The sequence below is a fragment of the Artemia sp. Qi Xiang Cuo genome, chromosome 12, assembly GCF_049724085.1.
Source record: "Artemia sp. Qi Xiang Cuo chromosome 12, ASM4972408v1, whole genome shotgun sequence".
In the NCBI taxonomy this organism is placed as follows: domain Eukaryota; kingdom Metazoa; phylum Arthropoda; class Branchiopoda; order Anostraca; family Artemiidae; genus Artemia; species Artemia sp. Qi Xiang Cuo.
Genome location: NC_142805.1, coordinates 10655150 through 10678266, shown reverse-complemented (window position 1 = coordinate 10678266; position 23117 = coordinate 10655150). Strand labels below are relative to the sequence as shown.

General features: G+C 34.5%; 1 protein-coding gene across 1 annotated transcript in view; it reads left to right on the top strand.

Moving 5' to 3' along the window:
* Positions 1-23117, top strand: part of Chc (clathrin heavy chain) — a 119204-nt gene that overhangs the window by 82046 nt on the left and 14041 nt on the right. Inside the window, exons 17-21 of the mRNA XM_089098413.1 lie at positions 3854-4116; positions 8044-8211; positions 10858-11025; positions 15447-15581; positions 20807-20953. Of these exons, the coding sequence (XP_088954539.1) occupies positions 3854-4116; positions 8044-8211; positions 10858-11025; positions 15447-15581; positions 20807-20953 (881 nt within the window). The remainder of the gene's footprint in view (positions 1-3853; positions 4117-8043; positions 8212-10857; positions 11026-15446; positions 15582-20806; positions 20954-23117) is intronic.

The following is a 23117-nucleotide window of genomic DNA, read 5'->3' as shown; positions in this document are numbered from 1 at the left end:
TAGGAATTTGACTTTTAATGTCTCAAAATCCCTAGAAATGGCTCTTCAACTGCTTACTTCTTTGAAACTTGGCTTTGGTAAAATCCGTTTCTTTTTCTTAGTTTCTTAATTGTAATTTATATTTTATTTTATTGTAATTTAGTTCCGGGATTTAATATTTGATATTTAAATAATGAGGGAGGTAGGGAAAATAATTTAGTAACTTTTTGAAAGATGAGATCAGTTTTATGCAGTATCTCTGAAGAGTCTAACCCTTGTTTCTGCAGTAGCTTGATTTACTGTGGTAACAGGTCCACCAAAACTCTCCCCTTAGATCACTCTTGCCAGAATTGGAATGGTGTAAGAATTAGTTTGTTCAGTTGTTTTTTAATTTGACTTCTAGGTATTTGATTTTTACTGTCTGAAAATCCCTAGAAATGGCTCTCCAACTGATTACTTCTTGGAATCTTGGCTTTGGTAAAATCCATTTCTTTTTCTGAATTTCTTAATTATAATCTTATATTTTATTTAATTGTAATTTAGTTTCGGGATTTAATATTTGACATTTAAATAATGATAATTTAGTAACTTTTTGAAAGATGAGATCAGTTTTGTGCTGTACCTCTGAGAAGTCGACATTGTCCGTCATGAGGCAACCCATAAATCTCCATCGTCCCTAAAGTTCTATGACTATCTACCTTAGTTCTACCCCAAGATGGATGGATGGATGATAGATTATCTATCAACAAGAAAAAACTACATCATTTTTATACAGTGACTATCTATGATAAACTATCTATCAACAAGAAAAAATGACATCATTTCTATACATTGACTATATATGATAAACTATCTATCAACAAGAAAAAATGACATCATTTTTATACATTGACTATCTATGATAAACTATCTATCAACAAGAAAAAATGACATTATTTTTATACATTGACTATCTATGATAAACTATCTATCAACAAGAAAAAATGTCATCATTTTTATACATTGACTATCTATGATAAACTATCTATCAACAAGAAAAAATTACATTATTTTTATACATTCCTGAAAAAGGCTTATGCCAGCTGTGCCTCTCAGTCAGACTATCTGTCTTGGTATTTCCTCCAATTAGCCATGGATTGATCTGTCCTTGGATTGACCCTTGTTTCTTTAGTAGCTTGATTTACTTTATTTCTAAGCGGGGAGCAACAGGTCCACCGAAACTCCCCGCTTAGGCCACTCTTGGCAGGATTGGAATGAATTGGGATAGCGTAGGAATTCGTTTGTTTAGTTGTTACTTTGAACAGGGGAATACTACTAGTAATTAGTCTTAAGCTGACATACTATGCATTAAATTTGCACAATACTTGTGTGAATAATTTAGTTCGTATCAGAATTGTTTAAGTGCTTATTAAAAAAAATCATTGAAAATTTGGAACAAGGGCGTGTTAAAAAAAGAAAATAAGAGACAAATCATACAGAATATGCCGTAGTTTTCAGAATTTTGTCCTGTAATCCCCTTCTCTTCTCTTGTTATTATTTTAGGGACAGAAGGGGTACTGTTAGTTTTGGCAATACTTGAAGTGCCGCCTTGACCACATAAACTCAGTCCATCGGCATAGAAGGTTTTTTTTTCTTTCTTATAACTTTTTAACATTTTCGCTCCTTTCCTGTGGTTGGTAATTACATATTCGTTTTGTAAACAATTTAATACGCATAAAAATGTATCTAGAAAGGCTTTTCCAACAAGGTTTGGCATGGAGACGTGCTAAAAAACCGAAAATCTTAAACCATATAGAACGTTGAGCATGGTTTTAAACAGAAATATTAAAATGGTACTTCTTTAGAATCCAGTAAACACGCGAGAAAGACCTCATCAAAATCTCAGAGATGCTATATGAAAAACAGGTTTTCGCTGCCCAGTAAGGTATCGGTCACTCCATGTCAAAGATCTAGACTTTTGTTTTTTGGCATTAAATGGGCAAAAAAAGGTACCTAGGTTAGGTTCTGTCTTTAATATATACTATGCTTTACCTTCTCCCCCCTAATGTGCAAATATATAGCCCATATTTGTTTCTAAACTATTATATTTTTATCATATTTGATAAAACTGTTTACTGGATTTTAAACAAGTGCCATTAAACTATACTGAGCGGCTAATTTTTAAGCTAGCTTTAATGGCTCTCTATCCGCTAGCTTACCAAAAATTTGATATATAAATAAACAAATGATGAAGAAATGAAAGAATAGAAAATAAAACAAAAAAAGTGCTCAGTTCGGTTTGTTGTGTCTTTTGAAAAAAGAAAAAAAAAGTCTACCTCCTTAAAGGTAGTTCGAGTTTTTTAAGGCTTTCTTTTTGCTACCTCTGCTTTTGAACAGTTTTCTTGTGCTGTGACTTTGTTCTGCAGACCTGCATCAATGAATGTGGGCTTACTGATTGCACTTTTCGATTTTCAAATTAGTATACTTGGATCCCTAAGTAGTATTTTTTTATTGTTAAGTACTGTCAGACCTGACACGACTTAATGCCTGACTTAATATGACACATCTCTTTTACCCTGCTTAATAAGTACCTGTCACAAGTGCATTAAACTTAATATTTAACCAATTCGACGAAACGTAAGAAAGGGGCTTAGATTTTAACCCTCATCCCACCTCCTGAATTAGATAACTATTTCAAAGGTACCTGCCTTTTGAAAATTGTCTTCTAACCTCTTCGGCAGAGTCTGCCAGCTTTTACATTTTTTTTTTTTTTCAAGCAATGGCCCTTGTGGCTTTTATTGGTATTGTTTGTTTGTTTCTTGGAGGTATAAAAAATTGTTTTTTCTGGTTCCAATACTCATCATTATCAGCCAAATAACCTGATTTTTTTTCGGGTTTTTTGCTCCCCTTTAGCATACAGTAGCCAAGCTTGTGAACCTGTCACCCAATCCAATTTTGTTAAAATAGAATCATGTGCACGTTTTGGTCTACATGATTACAGACCATGGGGCTTGCGCCACATGAAACTCTCCAACTCTTGCCTCTGGATTTCCTGTTAATAGAGACCTCCCTCCCACTGTTCCCAAAGGTCGTACTCAATACTGATACCCAAAAGGCACAACTAGGAGCTCTTGCAACTGATCAACTTTGTTTCACATCCAACAGCCTATTCTGATATATGCCAAAGAGTATGGGCAACTTATGAGAATGGGAACTGGTGCTAGATTTTACAAACAAACAAACTATTAACACCATCTAGCGTTTGTCACACTTAGGCATTTTTTTTCTTCAAGCTCTGTGATCAGGAACTAAGAACTTCTTTTTTTCAGGAAGTAAGATCAGACACTTATTACTAACCTAATTTTATCGATTACACTAAATTAATTAGTGTTATTATTACACATTTGCCAAACGTTAGATGGCGCTGGTAGTTTTTTTTTTTTGTCAGTTTCAACTCTCATAAGTTGCCCATAATCTTTGACATATGCTTTGATGAGCAATTTTTGGAAACCTTCATTATGAAAAGTGATGTTTGTCAACTAAAGTTCTCTGAAGGTAATGTCGAGAATTTGATAAGGTGTAAATTATTTCGAGTTTCAAAACAAGACAAGTGTATGAACTGGATTGTCGAATTACGAATTGAAGTCCACGAATCCCTTAGAATTGAAATTCCATTAACACAATTCTGTTTGTCAGCAAGATTGTCAAATTCACCCTTTCGAGTATGAATTTACAATCTCAATAACCAGGGAAATAACATTTCTTATGAGTTCGATCATCAGTGGATCACCATATTTTGTAGTCCAAATGGTGAATTTACAATCTGTTTTGTAGGTGGAAAAGGTCAAAGATCAGATAGAAAGTTTTATATTTTATTTTGCTTATTAAATCGCAGGGCATTGGGAGGATTTGGTACGTTATCTGCAGATGGCTCGTAAGAAGTCTCGCGAAAGCTACATTGAATCAGAGCTGATATATGCCTACGCCAAAACAGGAAGATTTGCCGATTTGGAGGAGTTTATTGCTGGGCCTAATCATGCCGATGTGCAGCGGATCGGTGATCGATGCTTCGATGAGAAAATGTATGAGCCTGCCAAGCTGTTGTATAACAATGTTTCCAACTTTGCTCGACTGGCAATTACTTTGGTTCATTTGAAGGTAAGTGCCCTGCACGACAGTTAATAAGTAATTTCCTCAGATTACAGTCTATTGTCATTTAGAAACAAAAAATATGCTGAGCTTTTTTTTATCTTTCAATCAATCAATTTATTTATTTTAAAAAAAAATAAACAGTTACTTAGCTTAGACTCAAAAGCATACCTTGTGTTAACCGAAAAACAAAACAAAGAAGAGAAAAAAATTGAAAAGCAAAGAAACAAGCAGACAGAGCAAGTTAATACCAAAAAAGGTGAAAATAAAGACGCTAATGTAAAAAAAGAAAGTGAACAAACACAATTAATAAATCATAGAGAGACACTAAATCAAAATAAATTTGAAAATCTATATGGGAGGGAAATTTCATTATGTTGTAGGAATTATATATCAATGGATGAGAAGCTCTCGAGAAACTGTATTAAATTAAATTCAGTTACAATTTTTATTTAAACTTTGATGAATGGTTTTCTTCTATTTCTGTTTTTTTTTTTTTTTTTTTTTTTTTTTTTTTTTTTTTTACTAAGGGTTATACAAACAAAAGACGCTTTTGTGTTTTATTGTTCTAAAAATTTCCTTCAAAAAGCTATAAAAAAAAAAAAAAAATCTTAATGGCTTTTTTCATTGGTTCCATTTATAGAGGCGTGTTTACATCGTGGGAGGTAGGGGGAGCCTAGCCAAGAATGGAACCAGAAAGCTTTAGTTTTAAGTATTTTTAATTACTTGGTGGGGGTATGCCACCCCCTCGGTATCCATATTGCACTGCCTAGTCCAAATATAAATAAGGCCCAAAACACACTCTTAACGTTTTCACAAATGGGATTTTTTTTTTTTTTTCACCTCTACCGCCATATCAGTAAAGGTGAATAGGATGGTAATGCGACTTACATATTGGATGGTAAAATAAAAGACTGGTTTATTTAACGCCGACCGTTTTTTTGTTTTGTTTTGTTTTTTTATCATCTGCACCGAAATGGTGGCCTGTTTGATTAAATACATGTTTGCAAACTTATCGTCCTGTCAGCTGACGACCACTGTTTTGTTTGCATTGAGAGAGTGAGTTTGTAGAGAATATATCATTAAAAAAACTGGAAGTTATAAGTGAATTTATTTTCCTGGGAAGGGAGACGATAGTTGCAAAAGGAAAAAAAAAAGCTAGATAATTTGATCAGGAAGTTCCCAGAGCCCAGAGTGGTTAGGCCCAAATTAGCCTCCATTTTCGACCCTAAACAAATTAAAGCCTATTTATGATAAATTAACAAATGAATTCTAATATAATTCATATGTTCTAAACCAAATACTATTTTAAAAAAATTTGAATACATTTACATTAAGAAAACTTCCATATATTGGTTTTCAGAATAGCTTCTGTTTTAACTGCTTTCCCCCCCCCCCTCCCGTTTTTTTTCTGGGCGTGTTGTCAATTCACACGAATATAAGGGGCAGGGGAGTACACGGTGTATTTTTCAATGTGTAGGGGGGATTTGTCGTTTTTCAATTATTTTTCATAAAAATAAAAAAAGGCTTTGTTCAATGAAAAAATACGGAACAATTAGCCCCAACTTGTGTCTGCTTAACAGGCAACTGTTTCGTAAAATCAACTTATCTCAAGAATTACATCAAATTAGGGAGCAAAACCAGTTTTGCTACGCGGGAGGTAAGAAAGTGATTCCAGCTTGCTTCAGACACCTCATGACCTATCTTCTGTGTCTCAGCCACAATGTAAGGATTTTTTCTCTTAATGTTCAATCATTGGTTAAAATGAATTGTTAATTAGAATTAATTGTTAGATCAGACCTGTGATTGCCTGATGTGGCGTTGGTAGAATGTTAACCGCCCAGTGTTTAAATGCTACATCATTTTAGAGCGGCCATAATAAAACCCGATCGATAGAAAACACCAAGTGTGTTTCGGATTTGAGATGAATAGAAAATGTGAAAATAACGTTTAAAATTTTGATTAAGACTAGAAAATACATACCCATAAATTTCCAAGTATTTTGGCTTAGAGGAGATAAGATTTATATTCTAAGAATGGCTATCACAAGCCCAGATGGGCCGAATTCGCACCTTAGAGTCAATAATTAGCAAAACATAATTTATATTTTTTTTTTTTAAGCCCAACATGTCTAAAAGGTTAAAAATGTTAAAAAAGATGAAAACAAACAAAGCTTGCTGAATTTATTGTGAATTAAACCAAATAAAAGTACAGAGACAGTTTGGTCAGGGTGGTGATATTAAGACACAATTTAGTAGGAAAAAAAGCGCTAAAAAAGCGAATTCAAAAAATTAACATACCAACTATGCAAAGAAGAAAGTGATTGAGACTAAATGTTTCAATACTAAGTCTCAATTTATTGAGAATATTACAATATTCAGAATATTACTAAACATTCTGAATATTTGAGACTAGATCTCTAAGACTAAACTGAAGTGATTTTGTCTAAGGGTTACGGAGAGCACTACTGGTAACTAACTAACTAACAAAAACTCACCGCAGCACCAAGCCGCCTTAGGCTGACACAGCTACGCACGCTCCTCCTCCATCCCAATCTATTCAAATCCTCCCTTTTTACATCCTCCCAAGAAGTTCTCATTTCCTTTAAATCTTTCTTTATGACGTCCTCCCACCCCAGACGAGGACGACCTGCTTTCCGTTTAGCCCTAGACGGTTGGCCGAAAAGAATAATCTTCGGCAATCTGTCATCCTTCATCCGCACAACGTGCCCTAGCCATCTCAACCTTTCTTCATTATAGCCCTAGAGAGCGGTATTGAACCACATTTTTCGTACAGCCTATTGTTTGAAATTCGGTCAGTCATCCGGGTACCCAGAACAATTCTCTGGAAAACATCTAGCAAATCTTCATCCGCTTTTCGAAGCGCCCATGCTTCAGAGCCGTATTTGACCACTGTCATCACTGTAGCTTTTAATATTATAATTTTGGTTTGCAGACTTATCTTCCTATTCAGTTATAACTTCCAAAGTTTTTTTAACTGTGAAAAACACCCTGATCCTTGGCTATTCTACTTTTAACATCTTCACTGCTCCCACCATCTTTACTAATAATACTACCAAGGTAAGTTTGAATTTTCAAACCTATTCTAGCACCCTGAACTCGCATAACCTCTAAAAGTTTTTTCATTTTGCTCGCACTTTCTTCTAGGATGCTTAAATCATCAGCATAATCTAAGTCGAGGAGACTTTTTCATCCCCATTTGATTCCGTGGTCTCCCATTGCCTTTCCTGTGCTCCTCAAGACAAAGTCCATCAAAATGATCCATTTAAAAGTGGATAGAACACAACCGTGCTTTACTCTCGATTTAATACAAAATCAGCTGCTAACCTCATTTCTTACCTTAGCTGCAGCAGTGTTATTCTCGTACACAGCACTAATCACAATAATGTATTTGTCTGGTATACCATACACGGACAAAACCTTTACTAAAGGGCTTCTATCAACAGAATCGAACGCTTGCTCATAATCTATAAAACTGAGAACCAAAGGTGTTTGACAACTCAGGCACTTCTCAATTATTAGCCGGAGAGTGAAAATTTGGTCGACACATCCTCTGCCTTTTCTAAAACCGCACTGCTCTTCTCTTAAAACTTTGTCTACGGCATCTCTCAGTCTAAAAAGTATCATCATACTAAGGAATTTACTACCTACAATTACCAGACTAATGCCTCGATAATTACCACACTAGCTTTTATAATCTTTCTTATTAAGTGGCTTGATTAAGGTCTTCCTAAAATCGTTAGGTACTTCCCCTTTTTTTCCTACTTTGGTCTATTTCATTAGGATTGAGCGATGAAATTACCTCTTTATTTAAGTATTTTACACATAATTTTTTGGTCGGTACAAAAAATTTTTTACAATTTTTTTTTTTTTTTGATCTTTTGGAGACATAATAATGGTGTTATTTTCCTTGCAGGAATATCAAGGTGCAGTGGACAGTGCCAGAAAGGCCAACAGCACTAAAACTTGGAAGGAAGTTTGCTTCGCCTGTGTGGAAAGTGGGGAATTCCGATTGGCTCAATCCTGTGGACTGCACATTGTTGTGCATGCTGATGAATTAGAAGATCTCATCAACTTTTACCAGGTAAACTAAAAGACTAGACTAAAAAACCCAAAACCAGATAGAAAAAAATTAAAAAAGAAAGAAGGACAAAACTAGAAAATAGCCACATTATATGTAATTCTGAGACTTGTCAAAGCTTTTAATATTTTTCTAGGTATTGATAATTCAGTGTTGCCGCTTTTGTTGTGTCGACAGTTTGGAAAACTATGAGATTCTGATTACTTAGCCCAGTGTTAAATAGACAGTATAGAACAATCATGATATGAAAAGTTATAAATATTAATTCTATAACTATTCTAAAACTACTTTTTTAGAATTATATCATAGTTGCCCCGAGCTATAAATATTATAACTATAATAATATTATATTTCGCAATTTATCGCTTTTACTATTCGAGTGTATTAAAAATGTGTAAAAAAAAATTGTACCAATGAATCAATAAATTTTAATTTAGGAAATACAAATAATAAGAGCAAAATTATATTAATCCTATCCATAATTTCGTGTTCAATAAGATATAAAGTTTAACAGAAAAAGAGCGCAAAAATTAAAAGAAAATAGTTAAAAAGACATTAGGTCACTTAACAGAAAGAGAAAACAAAATTAAAAGAGATTAGTAAAAAAAAAAAGAGAAACATTAAAAGAAAAGAGAATAGATTGCTTAACAGAAAGAGGATGCAAAAATCGAAAAAGAATAGTTGGGATATCAGAACAGATCGTGATTGTTTAATAATTGTGAGGAGTTTTGTGTAATTTGCTTGCCTTTGCGTATTTGGACTAGTAATTATTCTGAAAAGTATTTGACAATATTTTTTTCTATTTTGTTATTTGACTTTTTCTTTCTTTAACTTTTTCTCCATTCTACTGTTTTCTAAAATCTTGACAACTTCTTTCCAATAAACTAAAGACGTTTTTGGAACTTTGGAAGGGCTTATATGCACTACACAATAGCACTACAGCACTATAGCACAATAAAACTACATATAGTACCATAGCACTACATCACTACATATAGCACTACAGCACAATGGCACTACATCACTACATATAGCACTACAGCACAATAGCACTACAGCACAACATATTGCACTATAGCACAATAGCACTAAACCACAATAGCACTACGCACTACATATAGCACTACAGCACTGTATCACTACATATAGCACAATAGCACTACATCACTATAGCACAATATCACTGCAGCACTATTTACGTTGCTATTTACGGAAGGTATTGCAACTATCCAAACTACATATAGTACCATAGCACTACATCACTACATATAGCACTACAGCACAATAGCACTACATCACTACATATAGCACTACAGCACAATAGCACTACAGCACAACATATTGCACTATAGCACAATAGCACTAAACCACAATAGCACTACGCACTACATATAGCACTACAGTACTGTATCACTACATATAGCACAATAGCACTACATCACTATAGCACAATATCACTGCAGCACTATTTACGTTGCTATTTACGGAAGGTATTGCAACTATCCAAATAACGAAATATGTAATATAAAAAAGACACTGGGCCCTGACAAACAACTATTACAATAATCAATAAGTAGATAATCATCTTATCGTATAGGTATACGTAAAAACAGCCAATAATGTCCTCCAGTTTTCAACAAGCTCAATGCTTAACAAAAACAAAAAAAGATCTTTACGGAGTACCAGGAAGCAGCAAATCCCATGTAAATATTTTCCCCTTAAATCAGAGCACCAGGCTACTTTTGGAGAAAAGGGTCTTAATCTTCACCATCCTCTTCAAGAGAAGACACGCATACCGCCCTTGAGGAACCCCTCTCTTTATATCAAACGCCTTTTGCCTGCTCTGGATTGGAGGGCAATTCGCCCTAAGTTGAATCCGTCGACATAAAACTATAGCTGGTAGATTAAACTTAATACAAACTTTCTTTTCAAAACTAGATTTAGCCAGATTATAAAGTTTCAATGTTGTAATATTTAAAGCCAGTCCCTGCCAACACTTGAAAGGGTTTTTTTTTCTTTAATTTTAGTGTTTGTTTTAAGGTTTGTCTTTTTTATATTGTCCTGTGGATTTTTATCTGTATTTTTTATTAGTTTAATCTACACTGAAGACGGTTTAGCGGAGGTCTTGACTGAAATAATTGTATAGTTTTCTTCTCTTTTTCACTGGTTGTTATTACCCTCGTTTTCTCTTCCTTGCGATTTTTTCTCGTTTTGCTATGTTTAACCATTGTGGTCTCAGAAATTGCTCAATAATACTCCACAGCTACCTGGTAGTATCGTTGTTTTCGCTCTTAATCACGACTAATTGGATACTCTTCAACACATTTCATATATCCAAGAATTTTATGTATCAAATTCTATTATTTATCAATGTAAAGTCATTTTGTTCATTCTCTCTCTCTCTCTCTCTCTCTCTCTCTCTCTCTCTCTCTCTCTCTCTCTCTCTCTCTCTCTCTCTCTCTCTCCTCTCTCTCTCTCTCTCTCTTTCTTATACGTTTTAAAATTTAGTATAACTAATCAAATTATCATCAACTTGGCTACATATTTTGTATAATTTAGATTGAATTTATGGAATAGGTTAATTAAGTTGATGAATTTTCTTCGGTTGGATTTAATTTGTCTTTGTTAACTCTGTCATATTTTTTTTAGGACTTGGGTCATTTTGAAGAACTTATCCAGCTGCTTGAAGCTGCCTTGGGTTTGGAGCGTGCCCATATGGGTATGTTCACCGAATTGGCAATCCTCTATTCTTTATACAAAACAGAGAAAATGAGAGAACATCTGGAACTGTTTTGGTCACGAGTGAATATTCCTAAGGTGAGTTTTCATATTATTTGGAGAAACGAAGCCTATATAAATAAAGCTAAGGATCATTAAATCTCAAAATTGGGTCCTTTAAAAATAAAATAAAATGGCACTTCAAACGAAATATATACACCAAAAGAGGGTTTCAAAAAGAGATTAACAACATCTGTTACGAGTATTCTGCCTTTTCATCGGCACATCTTATCGACGTGATGCCTATAACCAGATATGTGTGCTGTCTATAACGTGTTACCAATATGCGTGCTGACATGTGCTGTTTACAGCGGAAAGTTTTTTTTTGTTTTGCTTTTTTAATGTTTCTTTATGAAATTGTAAAGTTTCTTTTGTTGGTTTGGGTAAATGGTTCACTGATTATATTCATTTTATTACTGATTATATTATATTTATTTATTTTATATGATTAAATATCAAAATAAATTGACTCCTTCCCCTCAGTTTATTAACATTCCAAAAATATCTACCTATTATGCCGCCTAACTGGATCTTCCAGATCCTCGGCAAGTTTAACCATAGCCTCCCATTCCCATCCTCTTAATTCACAATTAAATCCCTGCTGTCCTTACTTTCCTATCAGGTTCGTAACTGAAACAGGCCTCATGGAAGTCAGTGGGGGTTCGGCAATAGCTCTCCCCTGGATAAAAAGAAGATAAAACAAATTATCTTCTTTTTATTTATTTATCTTCCTTTATTATTATCTTCTATTTTGGGACAGTTATAAATACGATGGTTGTTTCGCTTGTATGCAAATAGTAAATTTCAAAATCTTCAGTGCGTACACTTTACTGTGATATGTTTTAATTTTGTGTTCCATGGTATGTTCTCCTTGAATTTAAGCAGACTTGAAGTCAGATTACCTTTATTTAAATTAAAACTAATTTTTATCGGCCGGTAGCTTGTACGCTTCCTTGCGTCTAATCTCTTCCCTCTCCCCACGAGATTGTCCAATCCCTCTCCCCACGAGCTGCGTCTTATCCCTCCCCTCTCCCCGCGAGATGTGTCTAATCCCTCCCCTCTTCCCACGAGATGCGTCTAATCCCTCCCCTCTCCCCACGAGATGCGCCTAATCCATCTCCTCTCCCCACGAGATGCGTCTAATCCCTCCCCTCTCCCCACAGGATGCGTCTAATCCCGCCCCTCTCCCCACGAGCTGCGTCTAATCCCTCTCCTCTCCCCAAGAGATGCGTCCAATCCCTCCCCTCTCCCCACGAGCTGCGTCTAATCCCTCCCCTCTCCCCAAGAGATGCGTCTAATCCCTCCCCTCTCCCCACGAGCTGCGTCTAATCCCTCTCCTCTCCCCAAGAGAAGCGTCTAATCCCTCCCCTCTCCCCACGAGATGCGTCTAATCCCTCTCCTCTCCCCAAGAGATGCGTCTAATCCCTCCCCTCGAGCTGTGTCTAATCCATCCCCTCTCCCCAAGAGATGCGTCTAATCCCTCCCCTCTCCCCACGAGCTGCGTCTAATCCCTCACCTCTCCCCAAGAGATGCGTCTAATCCCTCCCCTCTCCCCACGAGCTGCGTCTACTCCCTCCCCTCTCCCCACGATCTGCGTCTAATCCCTCTCCTGTCCCCAAGAGATGCGTTTAATCCCTCCCCTCTCCCCACGAGATGCGTCTACCCTCTCCCCACGAGCTGTGTCTAATCCCTCCCCTCTCCCCACGAGAAAAACCTATTTCATTGTCCGTTCATTAATACCATTGAAAACAAGTACAAGTTTCGAAACATTGTTACGGAATTACGCGTCCCCTTTGGTAGTGCTAAAATGTGTTTTAGAACATTATCTCTTTATCTCCCCCGCCCTCCTCCCCACAATAAAAATCTATTTTATTGCCAGTTCATCATCCAGTTGAAAATTTTAAAAAAAGTTGTAAAAACAATTTCGAAGCATTGTCACGAAATTACACGTCCCCACTGGTGGTGTTGAAATCTGCTATGGAACACTAGCTCTTTGCCACGCTGCCCCCCCCCCCTGAGTTGGATTCTAGCTATACTCATAAAAATGCACCGTTTCAATTGGGTTCTAAAATACCGATCAAGGTGTTGCCATCTCTATGACGCTATCCCTTAGAAAATTAATTGCTTAGATGGTAATAAATATATCATTAACATAGCTTTGTATCTGCTTATGGATATTATTCTTATGTGGGGAACAATGTGCTTTCTTGGAGATCACATATGTCTTGGTCTCAAGCCAATACTCACAAGGTGATTTTCCTTGGATAGATTGATGTCTATTACCCCCCCCCCCCCCCCCCCCCCACACACAAAAAAAATATTAAAAACTAGCATGAACCCACAAAGCTGATTTTGGTGGTTTTAACTCTAGGTTTTAGGTTCATCACGCATTGTTTTAATTGTTTATTTAGCGCTATTTAGTAATTTAGCGTTATTTATACTAAATCATCTGTTCATTTAAATTCTACTATTGTTATTTAATTGGGTTCTGTATGTACCATTTCTGTTGGGAACTATTTCAGTACCTTAGATGATGAAATTAGACTTTGGGTATTGCAATAGCTTTGCTCTTTTCTAGTCAAGGTCAGCTATGAATAAATTAAAGATGCTTCAAGGCTAATGCTTCAGAATTTGTCCTATGTTCTCCATTTCTGATGGAATTCCTTTCGTTTGCAGTTAAGGTATATTATTGTCTGCAGGTGTTTCATTCTTTGACAAACTTTTGTCTTTATTTTCTTTATTTATTTTTTTATAGTATGGTAACCCGAATATACTGATGCTTATAAGTGTCTTTTTTTGGTAGTAATATAAGCCCTGGTCAGTGCAAGCCAATATCCCAGATTTTGTTAGAACCTCATATCATGGCCTTGTCTAGTGAAGAGGATATGGGGTTCGAACCCCCCCCCTCCAATAAAAAAATAAAAAAATACTCCGACTCGTAAAAGCGTAATGAAAATGCACGTAAACAGTTTTTGGTACTTGTGTCTTATAGGCACCATATTCAAGTTCTGTCGAGAAGTGAGGTTTGGCTAATGCTAATGAAATAAAACAAAATATGATGAAAATATAATAATGTATCAACGAAATTATGAAAACTACAACAAAGAAATATGCTCCCAGATCGCAGAAATGTCATTAAGAATCGTGTTGAAATGAGCTCTGTCTTCTGCCGTTACTGCCGCGTGAAAGAGTATAAAGTCACTCTGTGTCCATTAACTTACCGTTTTGTTTTGGGAAACACCTTCTTATCCTAGAAAAGTCTAATTACCTCATCTTCAGTCCTTGGCAAATCCCAAATTGTCATTTTAACATCCATGGTCAGGCACTATTTCCTATCAACACTCGTAAACTGAATGAATTTCACCTCATGGTCTGAAAAACCAGTTGTTTCATTAGCATTAACCAAACTTCACTTCTCGATAGAACTTGAGTGTGGTGGTTATAAAACACAAGTACTCATTTTTTTTGTAAACTTCGCTCTCCCCAACACCCCCCTCCCCCCCACCCGCAAAAAAAATCCTTGATACGGCCTTGTTTCATATGTAGTTGCTTGAAAACCTCACAAGATGATTTTTTTTACCCATATATTTCTCTACTACGCATTATGGTAAGACAATTTTTAAAATATTCTGCTTGCCAATCATGCACATCGTGTATTGTACTAGCATAACACATACGTATGGTAGGATTTTTGCAAAGAAAAATCTATTTGAGGAGATTCGACTGATAATCACAAAAATATTTACCAAATACCAGACTCGATAATGTAGACTTCTTAATTTTATTGTTTATTATCTTCTATTTATTCTATCGATCTCGCTTACTTAAGTAAACTTCCGCTTCTCTTGTTTTTACCATTTTTATTCGCTTAAAATGAAGTTTTTCTTTGATATTTTAATTGTTATTGAGTGCAACTATCTGAAATAATTATTAGGGTCTCTTCTTTAAAGATGATAAAGGAAACAGCACATAGGTAGGCTTCTCTTTTATATAGCACTTGTGTACTTCAAATATTTTCTGTGTCCTTTCTCTTTTAATTCTTCTATTTTCTCTTTGTTTAAATTGGGTTTTTCATTGAGGAAAAAGAAATTCCGGATGTTAAATCGAAATATTCGAATTCAATTTCATTTCTTTTGAATTTATGTCAGTATATCCGTCTTTTTTCATAAATTTTGTTATTCTGTTTAATTTTTTTATCTTGTTTATTTAATTAAACTGTCATTTCTCTTGTTTTTGCCCTTTTTTTTGCTTAAAATGTAGTTATTTTTATTGTATTTAGTATAATTTAAAACTAATCTGAAATAATAGATAATTGTATATATTCTCTTCTTTACAAAAAGATAAAGAAAACAACACTTAAATGGGCCATTTAAAAAAACTCATGTTTTGATTGATATCTCTTGTAATTTCTAACTTCTTAATTTGAAGGTCTCACTTTATTGGTTAAATGTATCTTCTAGGTTCTGCGTGCTGCTGAGAAGGCTCACTTGTGGGCGGAGCTTGTCTTTCTCTATGATAAATATGAAGAGTTTGATAATGCTGTCGTTACTATGATGGCTCATCCTACTGAGGCTTGGCGTGAAGGTCACTTCAAGGTTAGTTATGGTCTTCTCATTTGCGGGAAAACTGATTGTTACCGGTAAAGTAACTGGTATTTATAGTAATTGCTTGTAACTATGATGTTACATAGTAACATCATAGTTACTATGATGGCCTACTGAGGCTTGGTGTGAAGGTCACTTCAAGGTTTTGTAATGGTCTTGTCTTCTCATTTTCGGGAAATCTGATTGTTACCCGTAAAGTAACTGGTATTTATAGTTATTGCTTGTAACTATGATGTTACACAGTAACATCATAGTTACTATGCTGGCCTACTGAGGCTTGGCGTGAGGGTCACTTCAAGGTTTGTAATGGTCTTCTCATTTTCGGGAAATCTGGTTGTTACCGGTAAAATAACTGGTATTTATAGTTATTGGTAGGTTACATAGTAACATCCTGGTTATTATGATGACCTAATGAGGCTTAGGGTGAAGGTGATTTTAAGGTTTTTAATGATCTTCTCATTTGTGTGAAACCCGGTAAGTGCGCGTAAAATTTTCACTCCTTTTCTTAACGCAATTTCAACTTTTTCCCTTTTTAGTGGTATTGTCCTTGCCGAACACGAACTTTGAATATTAGTCCTTCAATCCAACATTTTTTTTTTTTTTTTTTTTTTTTTTTTTTTTTTTTTTTTTTCGCTAGCTCTTAAATACTATTGATTTGATGATTGGCTAATTTAATTGTAAGAATTATGACTTTCAACAGTAGGTTAACTTATTATGTTTTCAAAAGGCAAATGTAAGAGTAAATTCTAGGCACTTAAAAAATTATTTAAACTAAATTTAAAAAATCAAGTTTAAATTAAAAAAATAATTCGAATCAAATAATTTAAAAAAAAAAATAATTTACTCTGAAATAATTTCAAAGGAAATCTTTTGATATTCAGCGTAGTTTATTTTCAACTGTATAGAATAATCTGTGTAGACACCCAGCACTACTCTTTGTTGCTGAGTAACTGGAAGTTTGTTTTGTTTTGCTCTCTTTTAAATCCAGTAAAATTTGGAAAATTATCTGTATTCTGTGCAGGAATTTAATTTCACTAAGTCCACTAAGGACGGACTCCTTTTTGTATGTATCATTTAATCGTAGTTTCAAAACGTGCATATATTTTTTACAGTTTTTTTCAATGCGTTTTTTTAATATTTCCTTTCAATATATTTTTTTCAATACATTTTTTTAATATTTTTATTGAATGTCAATTAGTGGGTGGGGGTCTGACGCGTTTACACTTTCCGTGAGAGCAAAATTTTCCTATTTCAAGTTTTGTTTTCCCTATCTTAAACGACCAAAAAAAAATAGCTTATACTGTTTCATTAAGTGAACTATGGAGCGTTCGGAAAAGTATTAATGAATTTCTAATCACGTTTTTCCTGGAAGGAGCTTCTGAGCAATGGAACAATTTCTGTCTCACAAAACAGATTCGATGTCGACCCTAATTTGGAAAGAAAATTTCATCATGGCTTACTAATTTGAAATTGTTATGCAGTGACTTCCAATGTGACATATGTGAACAAACATTCAGCCAAAAATCCACTCTGTCTAATCATCGAAGAACTCATACTGGAGAAAAACCTTTCGAGTGTGATATATGTGGAAAAACATTCAGTAAAAGATCTAACCGTACTCAGCATAAGAGAACTCATACTGGTGAAAAACTTTCTGATGTGATATATATGAACAAACATTCAGCCATAAATCCCACGTATCTTATCATCAAGGAACTCATTCTAGAGAAAAAAATTTCTAAAATTTTTTTATCATTGCTTACTAATTTGAAATTGTTATGTAGTGACAAACAACGGCATCCCCCATACTAAGGACAAATATGTAGGATCAACGACTATTTCATTTTGAATCAATTGTGAATTTTTACAGACTTAATAATTACTTATCAATTGTTGGAATTATCTTTGTGTCACGAATTTTGGAAAAAAAAGATAACTGAATTCGTTTTGACTTTTTTTTGCAAGTAAACTTTTTTTTAATAAATTGGGTCGCAAAGGATTTAAAAATTTGCGTCAGGCCACAATGAAAAAAAATACTCTGCAACCCTGATATAGTACATGGTACACAATAATATCTTATACGCTAATAAGTTGTAGTGACCCCCCCCCCCCCCGTGTTATTATAGTGTAATTCCTAAAAAAAAATATTTAGTAAAAACTTCAAATTGATGTTTGAAAACAGATTTCCTAAAAGAATAAATTTTCTTCCTTTTTAAAAAGCTGTCATTTTTCTACATGAAAGGGTGTGCCCGCAAGAACCGTGCTGTATATTTTAGTTCTAATTTTAATATGTAAAAAAGAGTGAGTAAAAAGTTTTTTCTCTGCTATCAGGAAAAATATATATTTTTATAAGGCTATTTAATGCCTAAAAAATTAATTTGTGAGCCTCAGCGTTCGGCTGAACGTCTCAAAAAGTCAATTAGTCAAAGCCTCCAAAAATTAATTGTCCCAGCATAACACGGAACTCCCAAAGCCGCCAAATTATTTACATGCTATTTCCCTAAAGTATTTTGAAAATGGATCTTGAATGTGTCAACAGTTCGAAAGGCTAATGAGAAGCTGGTTTAAAATAAAGAAAAATATAATCTTTTACTAATTGTTAAGCAAAGCGCTGTCACAGCGTAAATAATACGTCCCCTGTATTGGTAAGGTTTTTAATGAAAGCAGTTGGCACCAAAGGGAACTCCCAAAGCTGTCGAATTGCTCAAATGATATTTCTTTTGAGTTGTTTTTTTATCGTTTTCTTAGAAGGTGGGCAATAACCTTTTTAGGGACTTCTCTTTTCTGAACTTTAAAAAAGAAAATTATGTTCATTTTAATTGGAAAACAAAACTTACACTCACTAATGATGTAACTTTTATTGAATATGAATATCTCCTGAACAAAACGGGAGAAATTATTGCCTTTTTTAGATTTCCGGGAATGTAGGTATCGACTTTTATTTTTCTGTCGTTTATTCAGATCTCTTGTTCAAGTTCTACAAGTTATGGTGAGATCGTCCAATCAATTCTAAATAGTTTTCCCACAAACAAGACGGTATCCAGGGAGGGGGGGGGGGGTTTGGAGTTTGAACCCCTCTCCCAGAAATTTTTTGTCCAACCCGTAAAATTGAAATTTTTGTCCAACTCTATATAAACAAATTTTGATGCGTCTTTTAAAGTCTTTTATTTACCCCCCCCCATTGCCTAATTATCCTAGATGCGCACTTGCCCACAAAAACTAAAAAGAGAAGTTTATGATGGACGAGATAGGGCGATTCTTTAAAGTACCGTATCGCCTTAAGGATGAAAACTAAAAATGAAGACTAAATAATGAAAAATCAGGTTTAAAAATGAATAAAAAAAACCCATCAAAACCGTGGGTCAGTCATGACATAATAATTCGCCATTAAATTTTCATAAAATGTGTCGTGAATTTCCCTTGCCTTGATTTTGTCTTTTGAAAATTTCAGTTCTTTTGGGGTAGCAGGGAAATAAACTTATGTTTCACTTCTTTTATTTTGGAAACTATTTTGAATCCTCAATTCTTTGTGTATCAGTACACATTTTCTTTATTGTTAAGTATATTTGGAGAAAAAAGTGTTATTTAGAGTTTTCTTAATGTTTTAATTTCTATATGTCTTTAAAATGACGTTATCAAGAAAAAGAAAAACGTAATTTATTCAACACATAAGCCAAAGAATATTGGAAACTTAGAAAAACAGAAACTGGTGCTGGTTTTGCCAAAACTGAACAGTTTATTCCATTTCTTGAGCGGTCATTGTTAAACAATCGAGAACACAAATTCTAATTTTAGAGGAAAGAGGTGTGGTTAGCAGGGGGTTTCTCCCTCAAATACAGATTAATTTTTGCTCAGTTGTCGTAATTTTTTCTTTAAAAAAATTCAGTTCTTTTGGGGTGGCAGGGAAAGAAGCTCATGTTTTACGTCTTAGTGTATTTGGAAACTAAGATTAAAGTCTCATTTTTTTGTGTATGAGTGCACTTTTTAATTTTATTTTATTTTTAAGCACATTTTGAGATAAAATTGTTTTTTGAGTTTTGTTAGTATTTATACTTCTAAAAGTTTTCTTTTAAAATGGCGCTATTGAGAAAAAAAATCGTAATTTATTGAACATTGTCAAAGAGTATTGGAGATTAAAAGAACAGAAAATGGTGCTGGTGGGGAAAAGAAAAAGTACTATCTTGCGTTTGGTGATTCCCATACTTTGGTGATATCCCAGATTGGCGCATACTTGTCTTTTCGTGTGGTTTAAAATGCAGGGACGGGTGACGAAAACATAATTATACCCGAATTTCTTAAAATTAGTTGTTTTAATAGTGAAGTCGTCAGACGCTGCGCTATAAATGACATTAGTAGTATATAGGTCATTTTATAAATTTTATCTGGTTCTTTTGTGTGTTTCCCAGTCTTTTTGGTATTTGTCGTTTGTGATTTCTTTATTTATAATCTTGACTAAAAGAAGAATCCAAGTTTTATATTTTTTTTTCTTTTTGTAAAAAGTTGACATGTTCTGCCTGTTACCACGAAACTGTGACATAACTTATAATACTAAGTGTTGAAAAGAAAAATGTTCACATATGAATTTGTTATCCTTCAACTATTCATTGAATCCTCCGTTCCCCATTTACTATATTGTATTATCTTTGGGAGAAGACTGAAATTGTCTAAGAAATTATATTTCTCAGTTTAATACAAGAAAAAGAAGAAAAAGAGTGTTTGATTGTTTTATTTAGTAATAACTAAAAAACGGACTGAAAATGCCTTGTCAATTCTACTCTTTGCATCTTCAGTGCACCCACCATCTTTACTAACAACACTACCCAGGTGGATGAAGCTGTCCCCTTGATCAATCTTCACCTTCACCTATTTCTACTCTAAGCGACTTAGTCTTCCTAGCATTAATTTTTAGGTGCTAGGCGTATCCCCCCCCCCTCCAAAAAAAATCACCTCGCGGAAAATCTCCCAATATGCAAAGTTGAGACTATTTATTTTTACACTTTTATTTATTTCAACTCCTTTTTCGTGTTTAGGGGGGAGTGGGGTTGAGCTGTCGTAGCAGGGCGTCACAAAAGTCAAAAAAATAATTTGAAGCATGAATTTAGTGGCAACTGTCGAAGAGTTTTATTTCTTTTATTTCTAATTACATTTCAATATGGATTAATAAAGATGTTTTCCCTGGACGTGATTATTCACGCTGCTATATATTTATTTTCTAGGATGTCGTTACGAAAGTGGCCAACATTGAACTCTATTACAAGGCAATTCAGTTTTATCTTGAACACAAACCTCTGCTCCTCAATGACCTCCTTCTTGTCTTGGCCCCGAGAATGGATCACACCAGAGCAGTTAACTTTTTCGCCAAGGTATGTTTATCTTGACTCATTTTGTTATACCTCTACTCAAATGACTATTTTGACCAACACAGGTGCGCCCACCCCTCCAGGCCGGACGGGAAAAAATCCATGCTTATTTTGCTATTTTTTAATTATCACAAGGTTAAAAGCCCTTGAAGTTAGTGAGTATAGTTTTAGCCCTTAGCCCAAGAGATAGTGAGTATAGTTTTAGGCCTTATTAATTCTTAGCCCCCTCTAAAGCCCATTCTAGCCCGCAAGATAGGGGGTATAGCTTTAGACTTACTATTTCTAGCAACTAATTTCAGCACTAAGCTTCCTGAGTATATACTTTATATATTTATCTAGATATACTTCCAGTTTCTCAACGATTTAATCTTGGGGTAATTCTTTTCAAATTCAATTATAACATTAAAAAATTACCGCCATATTACCTCAATCAAAGTTTGTTCTCCCAATCACAAGATTTACATAATTATAACACTCGACAAAAAAACAGTATCTACATTGGCAAGTATAGTACTGAGAGAACTAAATTCCCTCTGTTTGTGTCAATAGCCCGGTCAATGTCAATAGGCTGGGATGCTCACAATTATCATATTTATAAATAAGATTGATATATATATATATATATATATATATATATATATATATATATATATATATATATATATATATATATATATATATATATATATATATATATATATATATATATATATATACATTGTTATGGATCCTGGGCTAGTTGCTACTTTAATATTCGAAAATACTGAACTTAGAAATTGATATAAGAAAATACTGGACCTTCATGGACTTTCGGAGATGTGGAATAAAGGAAAAGGCCCTATGGGTGAAACCGTGTCAGTATGGAAGGAAGTCCAGCGAACCTTAAATGGCCAAGAAATCCAAGAGTGGCAAGCTCATAAGGACCTATCTATAACTTTGAGGTTTTACTCCCAAGCCAAAGACGGTTGGGGAGGAGGTTTACTTTAAATTTGGGTTGAGTAAAGAGGACTTGAAGAATCTGTTGTTGGTAAGAGGGGATAGTTTGGATTTAGGTGAGAGAAGGAAATTTTTGGGAAAATTTAGGCTGGCGGCTGGCCCTTATTTTTGCTCAATGTGGAATGTGTGAATGAAAACTTATTTCATTTTGTATCCGAATGTGAAGAGCTATCTCGCTATCTGAGTTACGGAATGAATGTTTTGGACGAGTTTTTGGGAGTGAAAGCTGGTTAATTGAGCGGATGGCTGAGAGGAACGCGTGTGCTATTAAACAGTTGTATAAGTTTTTTCCTTTAAGGAATAAATATACGGAATCTATGTTTGAGGAAATAGCCTGTTACTATTTTTAGGATTTGAATTTTATTATATAGTGTTTGTTGGTTAAAATGTTGAACCCTGGTGTGTTTTTTTTTGTCGTTTTGTTGTTCTTTTTTCTTTTTTTGATTTTTATTATTTAAAGTTGTATTTTTTTCCTGAGCTTTGTTTTTAGAATGTATTATGTGTTGCTATGGCCCACAGGCTTTTTACAATAAGTCTTATCTATCTTATTACTGTCTTGCTATTGTATCTTTGTCTAGGCCTAGTTTCTCGAGCCTGTCTTCCCATGGGCCTATGTCAAATATATACATGTATATGTAAATAATAAAATGATTGAACATGTTTGACCAACGCAGCCACGTATACTCCTCCTCTAAATTATCTTCAGAGCTTCAGTTTTTATTCCCATCCATGGAATTCAAGTTCCATTACATTTTCCCTTGTGACCCTCCTGTTCTTTTCATTAGCCGTCACTAGCTACCAATATTAGTCAGTGTGGGTAACACAATTTAACATATATTAAGAACTCGTCTGCAGCTCTGTCCTCTTATAGGCCAAAACATGCTTTGTCTATGATAGCTGGCCAAACGTCGGCAAAAGAAAACGACTACTCTTGCCCCCCCCCCCTCTCTCTACTTGGAAAATCTTCGGTACAGCTGAAGTCTTCACCTTTTACTATTCTCTCCCAACCTATATTAGGTTAAGGAATAACCAAAAGCAGTATAAATGATGGTTAAATAGATCCCTATTTAACGGGAAGATCTAGAAACCTAAATTATGAAATTCCTTATTGAATAAACTATAAACAAATAAGATAATTTCTAGAACCATTTTGGCCTGCCATAACATAAAG